Genomic DNA, 13,828 nt, shown 5'->3' with positions numbered 1-13,828 from the left:
TTTTGATCCGGCCCGCATATCGATTTAGGTTCACTATAAATTTTGGCAAGCCTAGTTTTTGTCACTTTTCTGAATTTTTTTTCCTGCACTTTTTTCAATGCTTTAAGGGCTTTTTTAGACAATTTGTTCGTTTCTTCTGGCCATTTTGGTACTTTTTTGAGTGTTTTTGCTTTTTCTATGGTGGCTAAGAACTTTTTTGCCAACTTGTTTGGGGCTTTAGGAGGTCCAAACTGTAAGTGAGAAAGTTATATGTGACCTGCAATAATACAGTAAAAATATTTGACTTCTTAAATGAAAGCATGTTAATAAACTATACATGTCTGGTTCTTGATGTGCTTCTCATTTTCCAGTCTGGCCCTAGTGAAGTTGAGTTTTACAGCCCTAGGATAGACTGATGTATGAACGAGTTCTGGAGCCCGTTGTCTCCAAACGAGAGAAATCCGTCTCGCCTGTTACAAGGAAGAAGTTCAGAGTTCAAAACTTGCACGGAGTCGGAAGAGATGCTGTAAGCAAATCAGAACATGCTCTTCTTGTGAATTGTTTGAAAGGAGTGTTCAACAGGTTGACCAATGATCATAGCGCAAACTATGACTTGATTTATATCATTTAAGTTTTAGGCTTTGATAGTCTGCTGCAGCCGTTTGGATTGGGAATGGCGAAGTCCTCCTTTCCTGCCATGGATCCAGATTGCCTCCCTAAGCATGAGGGTTTCACAGGAAACGATGCATGCATGTGATCCAGCGCAGCAGGTTTGTTCTCTTTACACCATGTCAGAGCTGGATTACTTTACAATTTTTCTGGGGAGGGGCTTAGCAAACTTGACAGTATAGCCCAGCTGATTCTGTATTTTTTGAGGCCAACACTGATATTGTGCAGTGTAAAAAAAATCCAACAATATATTCTATAGTATAAAAAACACAACATAAAAAAGCAATCTTGATACAGAAACCTTAGATTATTTGTGACCAGCATACATACCAAGCGGAATATTTTACAGTGTAAACTAGAAATCAACAAACTGGGTAATGGTGACTCCGTTTCTACGTGGCCGCAAACCTAGATCAGCATTTCTGTACGGCAATTTATCATGCAAATGATGTATTATATTACAGATGTGGATATAGCTAAAATAAGTTAACATGAGTCAATATGGCTGTTTGTAAATTATTTCAAACATACACTGTATTTGGGATTTCTGGACTGCAATTTGACTCTGTTATCAACAGTGGATCTAAGACGTCAAAAGCTACAGCAGCGCTTCCCCTTCCTCCGTAGGCTTCAATCCTTTGGAACCAAATGAAATCACAGCGTCATGCTGTGCTGCAGCACATCCTGCCTCAGCAGCCCATCTGCAAAACCCCAAACTAAATTATATAAGGAACTCAAATATTGTGCTAAGATCAATGGTCAACTCCTTTCAAACAATCCACGAGAAGATTATGCTCATGTCTTCTGACTCCGTGCATGTTTCCGATCCATCTTCGTCGGCTTAGCGAGGATTTAGAGTCCCTTCGTTTTCTACATCAGTCTGTCCTGTCCAAACCAAAACCAGTGTGCTGCCAATTCAGATCTGGATCTGAGCAAGTCATGAAACCTGTTTCTTTGCCATTGCTGTTAATGTGTTTTCATATTCTCAATAATTAGTAATTATGTTTTTGTCTTTTTGTTGAGCAGAGTTGCTCGGGAATGCAAAATGAATTACAGTGTAAACTGACAATAAAGTTGCATTGTATCGTATAAGCTGATTTATTGTTTGGGCTCTAACCCGTAATTAGGATGGATGATGCAAAGAGTGGCTTTGAAATTAGAAATTACATGAATAATGAAATATTTATTGCATGAATGTGTATCAATGTGTTCTTTTTCAATAATAAGGAAACGACCTACAACCTCTTTCAGGCCTACAGTTCTGTCCTTCGGCAACACTGTAGGATTTAACCCGGAAAACTGATTCTGTCGAATCGTTCGTCTTCACAAAAATAATCGATTGTACTTGGCTGAGTGTGTGATTTGATAAGAGTGTGGTTTGTGCTGTGTGTTGCAGTCTGACCATGGGCCAGCTGTACGACAAGGAGAAGGACCAGGACGGCTTTCTGTACGTGGCCTACAGCGGAGAAAACACCTTTGGTTACAACGCGGGGCTAACACTTTGCTGAATACCAGTCTCCCCCCCCCCCCCCCTTTCTCTCTCTCTCTCTCTCACACACACACACACACACACACGCAGGCCCGACATATACTGATGCACAATGTTTCAAACATTGGTCCTTTCAAGGAATGCACCGTCACACTTGGCACAGTTATTTACGGTCGATTTTTGATACTAGAAAATACACATTTTATGGTGAAAATGAATGACACCAAAATGCTACAATAACCAAACGAGTAACAAACAGACTCAGATGATCATCAGTGTCAAGAAATGCTTGACCCAATGCTTGGTCCTTTCTCATGATTGCTGTTTAAAAGTTGTGGAGAGAAATATCGTTAACACTGCCGTACAATAAGAATAACAACGCACTTTATAGGCACGTCAGATATTCATTTTCCAAGTATCTACATCAGTATTACAGTAAATAAAACAGCTCATTTAGGTTTGACACGCACACCCACACACGCACACCACCACCACACACACACACACACACACACACACACACACACACACACACCACACACACAACACTCACACACACACACACACACACACACACACACACACACACACACACACACTCTTACATTGCTCATTACCCAATCATGCTCTATTTTCTTTCAGTCCAGCTTTGTTGTCACAGATATTTTTGTTCAGCTGAAGTGAGAAAGAAACTCTATAACCATGTGACTATCTAACCACATTATGGATGTATTTGTGTGTCTCTTTCATATCATCATCATATGTATAAAAACGGTGTGTATATTTAACTTTAAAGCCACAGGTACACGCAGCACTGCGATAGGCTGTGAGAACAATAAGCATGTGAAAGGAGGCAGCTCATGCTATCGAGACGGTGAATGATGGAAGCTGCTAGGAAGGAGGCAGCCGGTGTAAAGTTCAGGGGCGATCCTAGGATCAGAGCTTTAGGGGTGCCTGGAACCCTTTTAATGGCATTTTTTTTAAACATTATTCTACTGTGCTAACTGTGCATTTAACATCATTTTGGACCACCATCATAGGGGAATCGCTATAAGACACCAACACTTCTTAGAACACTTTAATGCTGAGCCACAGGGCCACAAAGGTCAGGTGTTATTACACATTAAGTTGGAAATGTATCCCTGAAGAAGTGACATTTCCAAAATGCAGTATCAATAACTTTTGATAATTAGAGATATATGCAATTTGAACTAATGGCTGACAAGCACTATTTTCTGAAAATGGCTCAGAATTTTGTTTCTAAATGAACTAGGCATCTAGATTCTGGGTTTAGTTTCACGATATTGTGATATTGCTAGAGCAGAACTCCTTAACTTAGTATCAAGTTTAAAAAAAGGCTAAAATGGCCCCTGGTGTAGTGTGTCCAGCTCAGGGCCAAGGCCAGGGCCAGGGCCAGGGCCAGGGCCAGGGCCAGGGCCAGGGCCAGGGCCAGGGCCAGGGCCTGTCCTTCCCAGCCTGCCTGTTATGTAATGGCACACTGCGTTGGCCAGCAGCAGGACATAAACCACAGTGACCTGCTTATGAAATCCAACACTTTACTTGAAGTTTACAGGGTCGGATTGGGACTTGTTTCTAAAAACGCTGTAGTTAGCTTTTGATTCGGCAGTTAAGGTGATCTAAGGTTCTGCGGAGGCTCCACGCAAAGCGTTCTCCGTACTCTACGTAAGTGGCCTGATGTTTCTAGATGAGCATTTGTGACTGCGTCGATCTCTTTAGGAGAATAGCAGAGCTGGTGTGTGTGTGTGTGTGTGTGTGTGTGTGTGTGGTAGAGTGAGTGAGAGAGTAATGGGATTATCTTCAGAGCGAGTAGTGACTCTAGAGTCCTAGTGAGAGAAACAAAAGGTCTCCCCTGTTCTTTCTGCCCACGGTGGGAGATCTGTAGCAGGAGAAGTTAACCCTCTCCCAAAATGCAACGCCAGGGCTGAGCTACGTGCGTCGCCGCGACATGTAGTTACGTTTCTTTCGAGAGGTGCACGTCAGGCTACAGTGTAGGGTCCGTGTCTCCATGGACCTACGTATGTTAACAGAAACATAAATCACGTTTTACTGTTACTGCTTTACTTTCAATTTGTTTTTCCACATTTGAGGTTTAAGCATTGAAGCCGTGTGAAACCCACTTTAAGACTTGTGAAAGCTTGATTCTTTAAAAATTCTAAAAAGGGATATTTCACTCATTTGTCTCATGCAGACCACATTGGACCAGGTCTAGAAAAAAAATACTATACATAGATGTTTAAAGACCAGACTCCCTTATCCCAGACAGACTAAAGATTATTTTCCTTTTTCAGATTTGTGAAAGCTTCACAGTTATGTTATGTTTCCCTTAACGTTAGCTGCCGATTCGGACGCTGCGAACTGGAAACTTCAGCGTTGTTATTTTTTTACATTGTCATCACAGGTCACCTATCTGACAATTATAACCACATAAAAGTTCCTCTTCTTTTATTATTAATCTGTAACATTGTGTTCCAGAAATACTGACGCAGAGTTGCACTTTACCTGTTCTCCCTCGACCAATGTGTCTAGCGCAACATCAGTTAGCGCTTCCTACATTCCCCAGAATGCCTTTCGACAACCTCAGACATTTATCTTATCTCAGCTTAAGTTCAAGCACAGCTTGTCTTTAGAAATGATGACTGCTAATCCACTGTGAGCCATCAGCACACAAACAGGTTCCCCATAACATCACAACATCGTTATCTATGACATGTAGTAGTTTTGTTATTTGTTCCTGGAATGAGACAGATACACAATATTTGTCTTTGCACATTACATCTTTTTCATATGTTAAGCTGATATGTGGGTTAATAAAATCACTGGGTGACAGTGCTTTCACATTTAATGATTAAACACACATATTTATTCAACTCAAAAGGCCCATGGTTAAAGTATACAATAGTGTAAGTCTGGTTTTTACATACTTGAAGTGAAGTGTTGCTCAGGTCTTTGGCTGCACGGTGTCGTCCTCCTCTCTCACATGACTGGCTGCACCTGTAGTTTCTGGAGTGGAATCAGAGCGAGGCGTGTTTCCATCTTTTACCCGACCCATTGAAGTATTCATATTTGTGCACCACAAAAGCTGATTCGGGCTTTTAAACATAGTATGTAGATGTGTAATATATTGATGGAATGCTATGATATTCAGTATTGTTTTTATTTCATCAGTGCTGTATGATTGTTAAATATATCTTAAAGACATAAAGGAATTTTAGATATTTGAAAAAGGTAAAATAGCTGGAAAACCTGACCAATAAAAATGAATGTAAAATGAATTGAAAGGTGTTTGTCTCATTTACAAATACAGTGTAGAAAATCTGCTTAGAAATATTGGATAGAACGACACAATGCAATTCTGCTAAATAAAACACCACATTTATTATTCATTTCACTTCTTTTCATTTTAAACAAATTGTATATCAAAATACAATACACATTTTCTTTAGGCTCAGTCTGCCCCCCCCAGCCCTGCCCCTGCAGAGCGGGGTGTTCAGTGGAAGAGCAGGAGGTCTCTGTCGCTGCGGGGCCACAGAGGGAAGGCCTGGCTGTGGAGCTGCTGCCAGGCCTGCTGAAACCACGGGGAAGCCTGCTTGTAGTCCCAGTAGGTCTGCAGCCCGGAGCTCCTGAACAGATGCACATTTATAAAAAAATAATAATTAAAAGAAGAATGAGGGGAAGAACCTTTTTCTCCTTGTGCAGCATTTCAGTTTAATGCTTTTGGTTGTATTATTGCTATTGCTATAGATAAAAGATCAAGTCTGATGATACTCTGTATTTATCTTAAGACAAAAAACAGCAATGATTTGACACTAACAAAATGTAAATTACTTGTAATTTACATGCAGTACTTGTGTTTTGTATTTGTGACTGCAGTCTGTGTCAGAGTAACAGTGATGGCGTCCCGGGACACTTGAACAGAGCCATCATTAATGTTAGCAGTAACACCTGTGTTACTACGACTAAAACTATGTCTAAAAGCTAACTGTTAGAAGCTTGGCATGTGCCAACCCACAATCACGTTACTTCATTAAGAACACAATCTATTTTGTTCTTCTATCTATATCTAAATCTATCATTTATGTCCTATCAGACACAAAACTCTATGAACACAGACCAATGACACTGACCTCAGTGGTCTCTCCTTACCAGACATACCATTGTTGTATAAAGTGGTGTCATTGTATCCTGGGGCTGTGTGTATGAGTGTATGAGTTTGTATGAGTGTGTATGAGTGTGTGCCCATCCATGTGGAGGCCAGCCTAGGATCAGGTTATCTGCTAAAATGCTGATATACAGAGAGACCCCTGTTCTCCCTTTGGAGATGATCCTCAGCCATCTCTCTCTCCCACACACACACCCACACACACCACACCCCACACTCACACACTCCACACACTCACACACATCACACACACACACACACACACACACACCCACACACACACACACACACACACACACACACACCACACACACCAACACACACACAATGTGAACAGGCTAACACTGTAATGTGAGCCTAAATGTAACATCCAAAGACACAGTGAGAGCCACAGTACACATAAATATGCAACACACACACACACACACCCACACACACACACACACACACACACACACACACACACACACACACACACACACACGTTGTTGTAATCTCGAGCAGGCTACGTGACAACATTTGAAGGACGATATCCCAGTCCGTGCAGTAGCAGCATTCCTTTAAGCCCTGTTGCACGTTGTTTTTATAATGTTGTTACTTGTGATGGCTGGGACATATTTTGACTTATTGCTGTGGGTAGTTTGCTTCACTGTCGAATGGACGTTCTTGAGCAGCAAATGAGAGGAGAGTAACACAAAAGGACAAATTGATAGAAGCCAGACCCCCGTTTGGAGATCTCTAGTAGTGTTTGGGGTTGTTTGACCCACAGAGAGATTATGAAAGAGCCTGTTGTTGGGTACCTGAGGGAGGGGGGGAGTGCTGAGGGATCCGTGGCCGCTACCAGAGACAGGAAGGAATGGAACAGCTCCAGTTTACACAGACGAGACCTGAAGACACAAACGAGCAGTAATATTACTCCAATTTGGTCAAAATGAATAGTCTATAGTGATAACATTCAGTAAACCAGGACTTATCATTTGTATAGGACTACAACAAGTATTACATATACAGTATGTCTAATTGTCAACTTTTTAAATAATCCGGATTTTTGTTAACCTTCCTGTTGTCATTGGGAAATCCCATTTTCAAAAAGTTTCTATATCAGATATTTGGGTTACATTCAACCAAATAGTCAAGGAAAAATAAAGTGGATGGTTCCATAGAACCGTTCCTCTTCACAAGTTAACTACTTTCATTCAGTTGGAGAAAAGAAATGACAAAAGAATGTTAAAAAAGTGATAAATGTTGGGAAAAGCCTACCTGGCTCCAGCCGTGCCAGAGGCCTTCTTGGTGACTCCGTGTCTGTAGCCGTTGGCGGTGACATCTAGCGGCTGCTCTGCTACATCACACCAGCTGATGGCTGACACACACACACACTCACTCAGCTACTAAAGAGTACTTTTTTATTGATGAATTTATGACTTATTTGAGAGGAATTTGGTTTATTCTGCTGAAAGACTTCTGGGATCAGTCAATAAACTGAAATGTTGTAACAATCTTAGATATTCTACATTAATCCAACTTTACAATGCAGATGTACCAAATGTTTGGCCCTGAATCCCACAGAAGCCAAAGATCTTGAGTTACACAGTGGGAGCTGCTGCTCCTGCCTCTGGTCACTGAGGTTTGACAAACTCAACATATTAAAATACTTATTTTGTACTGTACATATTGTGAAGATTTCAGAATGTAAAGGTTTCATGAAATGAAAGGGTAACTACCCTTTGTTTCAACCTGTTTCCCTATGTTTGTGTGTGTGTAACTGATAGGAACAACAACCTGTGACACTGGTCCAGTACTGTGTGTGAACACCAGCAGCCGCAGACCGGGCTGCAGTGGAACCCTACGGGGCAACAAAAAGTTCTGTTGTTGCTACTGACAGGCTCAGATTAATATTGTGTAATCAATCTGTATTTTACGATGCTAAAATTACTGTTTATTTACATGGAGTCTGGTGGGTTTAGCAAATGCAACTTTTCTTTTTTTGAAGGATCTTACTCTTTAACAGAAAGGTTGACCTCCTTAGAAATCCTTTCCATAATGTTGTCAGACACTTAAAATATTAATCTGAGTCTGTCAATAGCAAAACGAGCACTTTTATGAACGTAAATACAAGCTGGATAATTGTCCTTCCATTGGACCTTCCATTGGAGCTTGTTTCTCCACTGCAGACTACAGAGATCTCTCTTAACACTGGACCAATGTTACAGATTGTTGTTCTCATTAGTCACTTAGACACAGAACATGGGAACATAGGGTCCAGGTTAAAAAAAAACTGTAGTTCCCCTTTAATTTTGACTCATAAAGATGGAATAGAAGGCCAGATGGACTATAATTAGTATTTATTATGATTTCTTCAGTACTTCTTCAGTGCTTCTTTCTGGTCACTGAGACCAAACTGTGTGTGCATGATGATCCTACCAGCTCCACAGGGGGAGATCCGTCCCTGTCCGGCCTTGTGCTGCAGCTGGGTCTGGGCCTGGCTGAAGGGGAACTCCAGGCTGGACTGGAGCAGCACAGGCGGACACACAGAGAAACCAGCAGGGAGGTCTGATACATGGGAGCACCTGGGGAGTACACGAGGACTACATTCAAAAAGGTAACACGGGAGGAAAATGCCCTCCAACGTACTAACACTGTCAGAACAAGAGACTGGATCACATCACTCCAGTCCTCACTGAGACAAAGAGACTGGATCACATCACTCCAGTCCTCACTGAGACAAAGAGACTGGATCACATCACTCCAGTCCTACTAAGCCCAAGAGACTGGATCACATCACTCCAGTCCTCACTGAGACCAAGAGACTGGATCACATCACTCCTCCTCACTGAGACAAAGAGACTGGATCACATCACTCCAGTCCTCACTAGACCAAGAGACTGGATCACATCACTCCAGTCCTCACTAAGACCAAGAGACTGGATCACATCACTCCAGTCCTCACTAGACCAAGAACTGATCACTCACTCCATCCTCACTGAGACCAAGAACTGGATCACATCCCTCCAGTCCTCACTGAGACCAAACTGGACACATCACTCCATCCTCACTGAACCAAGAGACTGGATCACATCACTCCTCCTCACTAGACCAAGAGACTGGATCAACTCACTCAGTCCCACTAAGACCAAGAGACTGGATCACCCACTCCAGTCCTCACTGAGACCAAGAGACTGGTCACATCACTCCAGTCCTCACGAGACCAAGGACTGGATCACATCACTCCAGTCCTACTGAGACACAGAGACGGGATCACATCACTCCAGTCCTCACTGAGACCAAGAGACTGGATCACATCACTCAGTCCTCACTGAGACCAAAGACTGGATCACATCACTCCAGTTCCTCACTAAGACCAGAGACTGGATCCATCACTCCGTCCTCGCTAAGACCAGAGACTGGATCACATCACTCCAGTCCTCACTAACCAAGAGACTGGATCACATCACTCCAGTCCTCACTAAGACCAAGAGACTGGATCACATCACTCCAGTCCTCACTAAAACCAGAGACTGGATCCACTCACCCCAGTTCCTCACTAACCCAAGAGATTGGATCACATCACTCCAGTCCTCACTAAGACCAAGAGATTGGATCACATCACTCCAGTCCTCACTAAGCCCAAGAGATTGGATCACATCTTCATAAATGTGGACCTGAGAGACTATTCCAAATAGTTTCACCCTGGAGATGAATTTGATATTTAATTTGGTGGAATAAAGGAACCTCTGAACTGTTTGTTTTTTCATATTTCAGATGTTATCCACAAAGCAAACAAGTAGGGATGTGCCATATCATATAATCTACAATTATACCGGTATCATTTTGAATATGTTGAAAAAAATGAATACCATTATAATGGCATTATTCCAACTTGTTGACTGTTTAGGTGTGCATTTTGATTCTTACTATTTATATTTCATACAGAATATGAATCTCACTCTGATTTGTTGTTTACCAACTAAAGAAGTAGAGATGCATTTCTTTATGTTTGAAGGTAAACTGTTTTAACGCATATTACATACTGTATAAAGTATAACACTCATATGGCCCACCCATACTCTAGACATGGCTTTCTTTCAGCTTTATGAAAACTATCTGTGTCAGTGGTTGTTTGTCTTTGTCAGAAAATAAAGATATACAGCCATAGCAATTTCCAAAAGCCCAAGGTGGGATCAAAATTTACACAAATTTAAGATATTTTATTCATAATGATGTTATTAACTCTAAATCTTATTGTTTCAGCAGCATTCCTCCTTACCTTGTAACCAAAGCCCTCTGCATAGCCTCATGGCTGTAGGGACACTGCCCCACCACCACGGTGCTGAAGTAGAGCGCCTCCTCTAGGTAGTGGGACAGCAGCGCGCCCTGGAAGCCCAGCACCCCCCAGCGGGCCAACTTGTCACTGCAGGAGAGGGACAGAGTGGCTTCTCCTCGCCCGGGTTTTACCCGGAGCACCCCTGTGCTGTGGTACCCTATCCCAGGGTGCCGAGGGTCGGCTGGGCCACCCGAGACGCACTTGGCCCCCGTTCGGTGAACGTCTGGGACCTGGTAAAGCCGTCCTGCACTGTCACAGGGCCCAGTTTCCACAGGCGTTTTTGCAGAGTGACTCTGTGATGGATCCTCACTAGTAGATGAATTTGAAAGGAAGGATTTCTTTGTGTCTCCTCTGTCCTCTCGATTATCCTCCGCTGTCTCCTGTTCCTCCAGACGGGGCAGTTTAATGTTTTTTCCTTCACTGGATTCCTCAGCTTTTCTTTTCCGGTCTCCTCTTGCATCAGTTCCTTCATGGCCCTTTCCAGATGTGACAGGAGGGCAGGGCTGAGACCGGCTGTCAATCATGGGGACGATGGCGGCGTCTCCACCTAGTAATACACAAGACGTTTCAGACTGATCTGGGCTTCCTGGACAAAGCGCTGGGGACAGGGTTGAGCTGTAGCTTTGTGAAGGCTGATCCTGATGTTTGGGACTAAAGCGGTCTGATAAGAATCAAAGGCCCCGACATTTAGATCACACACGAGCGCAAACTTTCTTCTTTGTAGGAACGAAAATAAACAGAAACTGTCAAGAAAGATATAAAAAAAATCATACAACAGCTCAGTAATCGAGGAAACACCATGCACTACATCTCAGACAAAATATATGCTTACATAAATAAAGGAAATCATTTCTAACTTTTTTCCTAAACAAATTAAACATAGAAATGAATATAAAAAGCACCACTAAAAAAGGAATGATACATTGTATAACGTTATGATACAAATCTCTGAGCTTTCGCAAAATGCTGCAGCCTTTCCTGCTGTGCTAATTACACTAGTTGATATTGAGATGATGTTATCAAATTGATACATTGTGCAACCCTAATACATCTAAATTGCAACATGAAAAAAGTATGACAAATCATATAGCTTCATTTAAATCCTGTCGATCATCTCACATAAGAAGCTGGAGGTCGTGTCAAACTAATTCTGTGGAACAGACAGTGGTTAGGTCCACTGGGAGCACGCTGGACTCACAGGGGGTGTGACTGGTAAAGAAGAGGAAGGAGACTCCTGGCTGAAGCCTCCACCTCCCCCGCTCATCTGCCCCACAAAACACAGAGCTGACCCCACCACTCACGGCCTTGTGCAGCTCCTGGATCAGGTACCTACACACAGACACACACACACACACACACACACACACACACACACACACACACACACACACACACACACACACACACACACACACACACACACACACACACAGACAGAGAGAAAGACCCCCAGACACATTCAAACACACGCAGATATACAGACACACACAAGCACACGGCCACACAAACAAACAACGCACACACACATGCGCCAACATACACACACAAACACACACAGAGAGACAGACCCACAAACACATACAGACAGACAGACAGACACACACACACAAATGGTATATATGGTAGCAGCCTATACTCCCGGTTTCGGATGGACAGACTCAGCATGGAGCAGCAGAGCCATTAGGGAGAGAAAATATACTAGAAATACATACCTGATACATCCTCTTCTAGCAATGACTTCTGCATGGCTGTCATTTAGTATGTCACCTAAATGGAGGAGAGAAAACCAAGAGAATTATCTTAACAATGATTTGTCCACTGGACTTTTACGGGCTGTCATACATGTCGGTGTGACACACAGGTTGAGAATGGATCTGTTGTAATGTCTAATAGGGAAGGGTTTTTTTTTTTTTAATATGACACATAAATGCACCATTCCTATTTGGCTGTGCTGCCAAAATAAACTCAGATAATAAACTACAGACAGCTGTACTCAGCACATAAAGAAGACCAAAAATATGAATTATGGTAACATGAATAACACCACACACACCATTGGGGCTCATAGCTGTCCGTCCAATACATTTGGTCCCAGTTCCGAGGGAAACAACCTGCTTCTCCACTGTAAAAGAAAAAAGGATTTGATATAGTCATCACATTTGTCTTCTTATTCCAACTATGGCCTTTTATGGGTTTGTGTTCTACTTTTGTTCTGGTTTGTGTAGCTGCTACTTCGCATTGCCTAACTAAATATAGGCAAAATTTTATTATGATTTTTTTTTTTTAATTATTATTTTTCAGAACATTCAAACTTTGTAATACTGTGCAGCGTGACTTGGACTACTCTGTGTTCTGTTCACCCTTGAAGTCTCTTTTAACTTAACTTAATGTAACGTTAGCTTATGGCTACTGATTTTACCAGTAACTTCAGCTAAAAGTTCACGTGTGTTGCTTTACACATTGTGGACGAAAGACGATATGAAAATTAAAAACGTTTTGAAAAAACTTTTCTACTCCACTTATAAAACATAGTTGACACAATGAGCAAATGAAATATGTAATATTGTAGGTTATGTCGCTGTCCAACCTGTGTCAGAGTCAGCACACCGGGTGATTTGGACAACAGCGGCCAGCAGGGTCCACTCTCTGCCCGGCTCAGGCTTCCCTCTCCGGGGAAGCTGCTCGAAGCGCTCGTAGCACAACTTAGCGATTTCATCGGCGTCCACCATGTTAACCCGGACAGGCGCGTGCATGGAGGCATCCGGGCATTCAAACTATGATTAAAGTTAGTGTCAAAGGTATTATACACAGTCACGGTGTCACATGAACAATATCTGTTCCATACTTTCGATTAGCTCCGATCATCTCCGCTGCTTGGAGGCATCTCGAGAAAAAGAAGAGGTTACTTCCGGGCCGAGCCAAGGAATACTTTCACAATAAAGGTCCTTAGAACTGAAACGCTTACATTCATGATTAATACAGTATTTATATCTAATATATTACTAATTGGAGCACAAAGTAGTATCCTCGTAGTAAAGGAAAACAGTTGTAGTAGATTTTATATTAAAACGTTGTTGGCCCATTTGCCATTAAATATTAAAAAACGTACAAACAAAGCACATAAAAACGCTGAGTGTATTGATACTTTATATAATAAAATACAATATTTAAATACAAAATATTGGTGTAA

General features: G+C 42.1%; 2 protein-coding genes and 1 long non-coding RNA gene across 3 annotated transcripts in view; 1 reads left to right on the top strand and 2 right to left on the bottom strand.

The window, feature by feature from the left end:
• The window catches only part of LOC116693498 (uncharacterized), a 5,379-nt gene extending 4,992 nt beyond the window's left edge, over positions 1–387 (bottom strand). The window contains exon 1 of the long non-coding RNA XR_004332934.1: positions 285–387. This is a non-coding gene — a long non-coding RNA (uncharacterized LOC116693498). The remainder of the gene's footprint in view (positions 1–284) is intronic.
• The window catches only part of LOC116693481 (gamma-aminobutyric acid receptor-associated protein-like 2), an 11,337-nt gene extending 5,907 nt beyond the window's left edge, over positions 1–5,430 (top strand). Inside the window, exon 4 of the mRNA XM_032522485.1 lies at positions 2,045–5,430. Within this exon, the coding sequence (XP_032378376.1) occupies positions 2,045–2,156 (112 nt within the window). The 3' untranslated portion in view covers positions 2,157–5,430. The remainder of the gene's footprint in view (positions 1–2,044) is intronic.
• A 151-nt stretch (positions 5,431–5,581) lies between these two features.
• Positions 5,582–13,382, bottom strand: LOC116693418 (tRNA-specific adenosine deaminase 1-like). The gene is made up of 9 exons (XM_032522389.1): positions 13,226–13,382; positions 12,692–12,760; positions 12,351–12,405; positions 11,837–11,967; positions 10,582–11,185; positions 8,739–8,884; positions 7,578–7,677; positions 7,118–7,204; positions 5,582–5,778 (listed from the first exon to the last, which is right to left on the bottom strand). Exons 1-9 carry the CDS (start codon positions 13,365–13,367, stop codon positions 5,646–5,648), a joined length of 1,467 nt encoding a protein of 488 aa, XP_032378280.1. The 5' UTR covers positions 13,368–13,382; the 3' UTR covers positions 5,582–5,645.
• Positions 13,383–13,828: the final 446 nt, after the last annotated feature.

The sequence above is a fragment of the Etheostoma spectabile genome, chromosome 8 (genome assembly GCF_008692095.1).
Source record: "Etheostoma spectabile isolate EspeVRDwgs_2016 chromosome 8, UIUC_Espe_1.0, whole genome shotgun sequence".
NCBI lineage: Eukaryota > Metazoa > Chordata > Actinopteri > Perciformes > Percidae > Etheostoma > Etheostoma spectabile.
The sequence above is the reverse complement of the archived record's forward strand: the minus strand, read 5'-3'. Positions and strand labels throughout refer to the sequence as shown.

Excerpts from the sequence above, each read along its gene's own strand:
- LOC116693418 (XM_032522389.1), bottom strand. The coding sequence starts at position 13,367 with ATGGTGGACGCCGATGAAATCGCTAAGTTGTGCTACGAGCGCTTCGAG. Across the intron at positions 12,406-12,691 it reads GACAGCTATGAGCCCCAATG|GTGACATACTAAATGACAGC; the intron begins GTGTGTGTGGTG and ends TCCTCCATTTAG. Across the intron at positions 7,678-8,738 it reads GATCTCCCCCTGTGGAGCTG|CCATCAGCTGGTGTGATGTA; the intron begins GTAGGATCATCA and ends TGTGTGTGTCAG.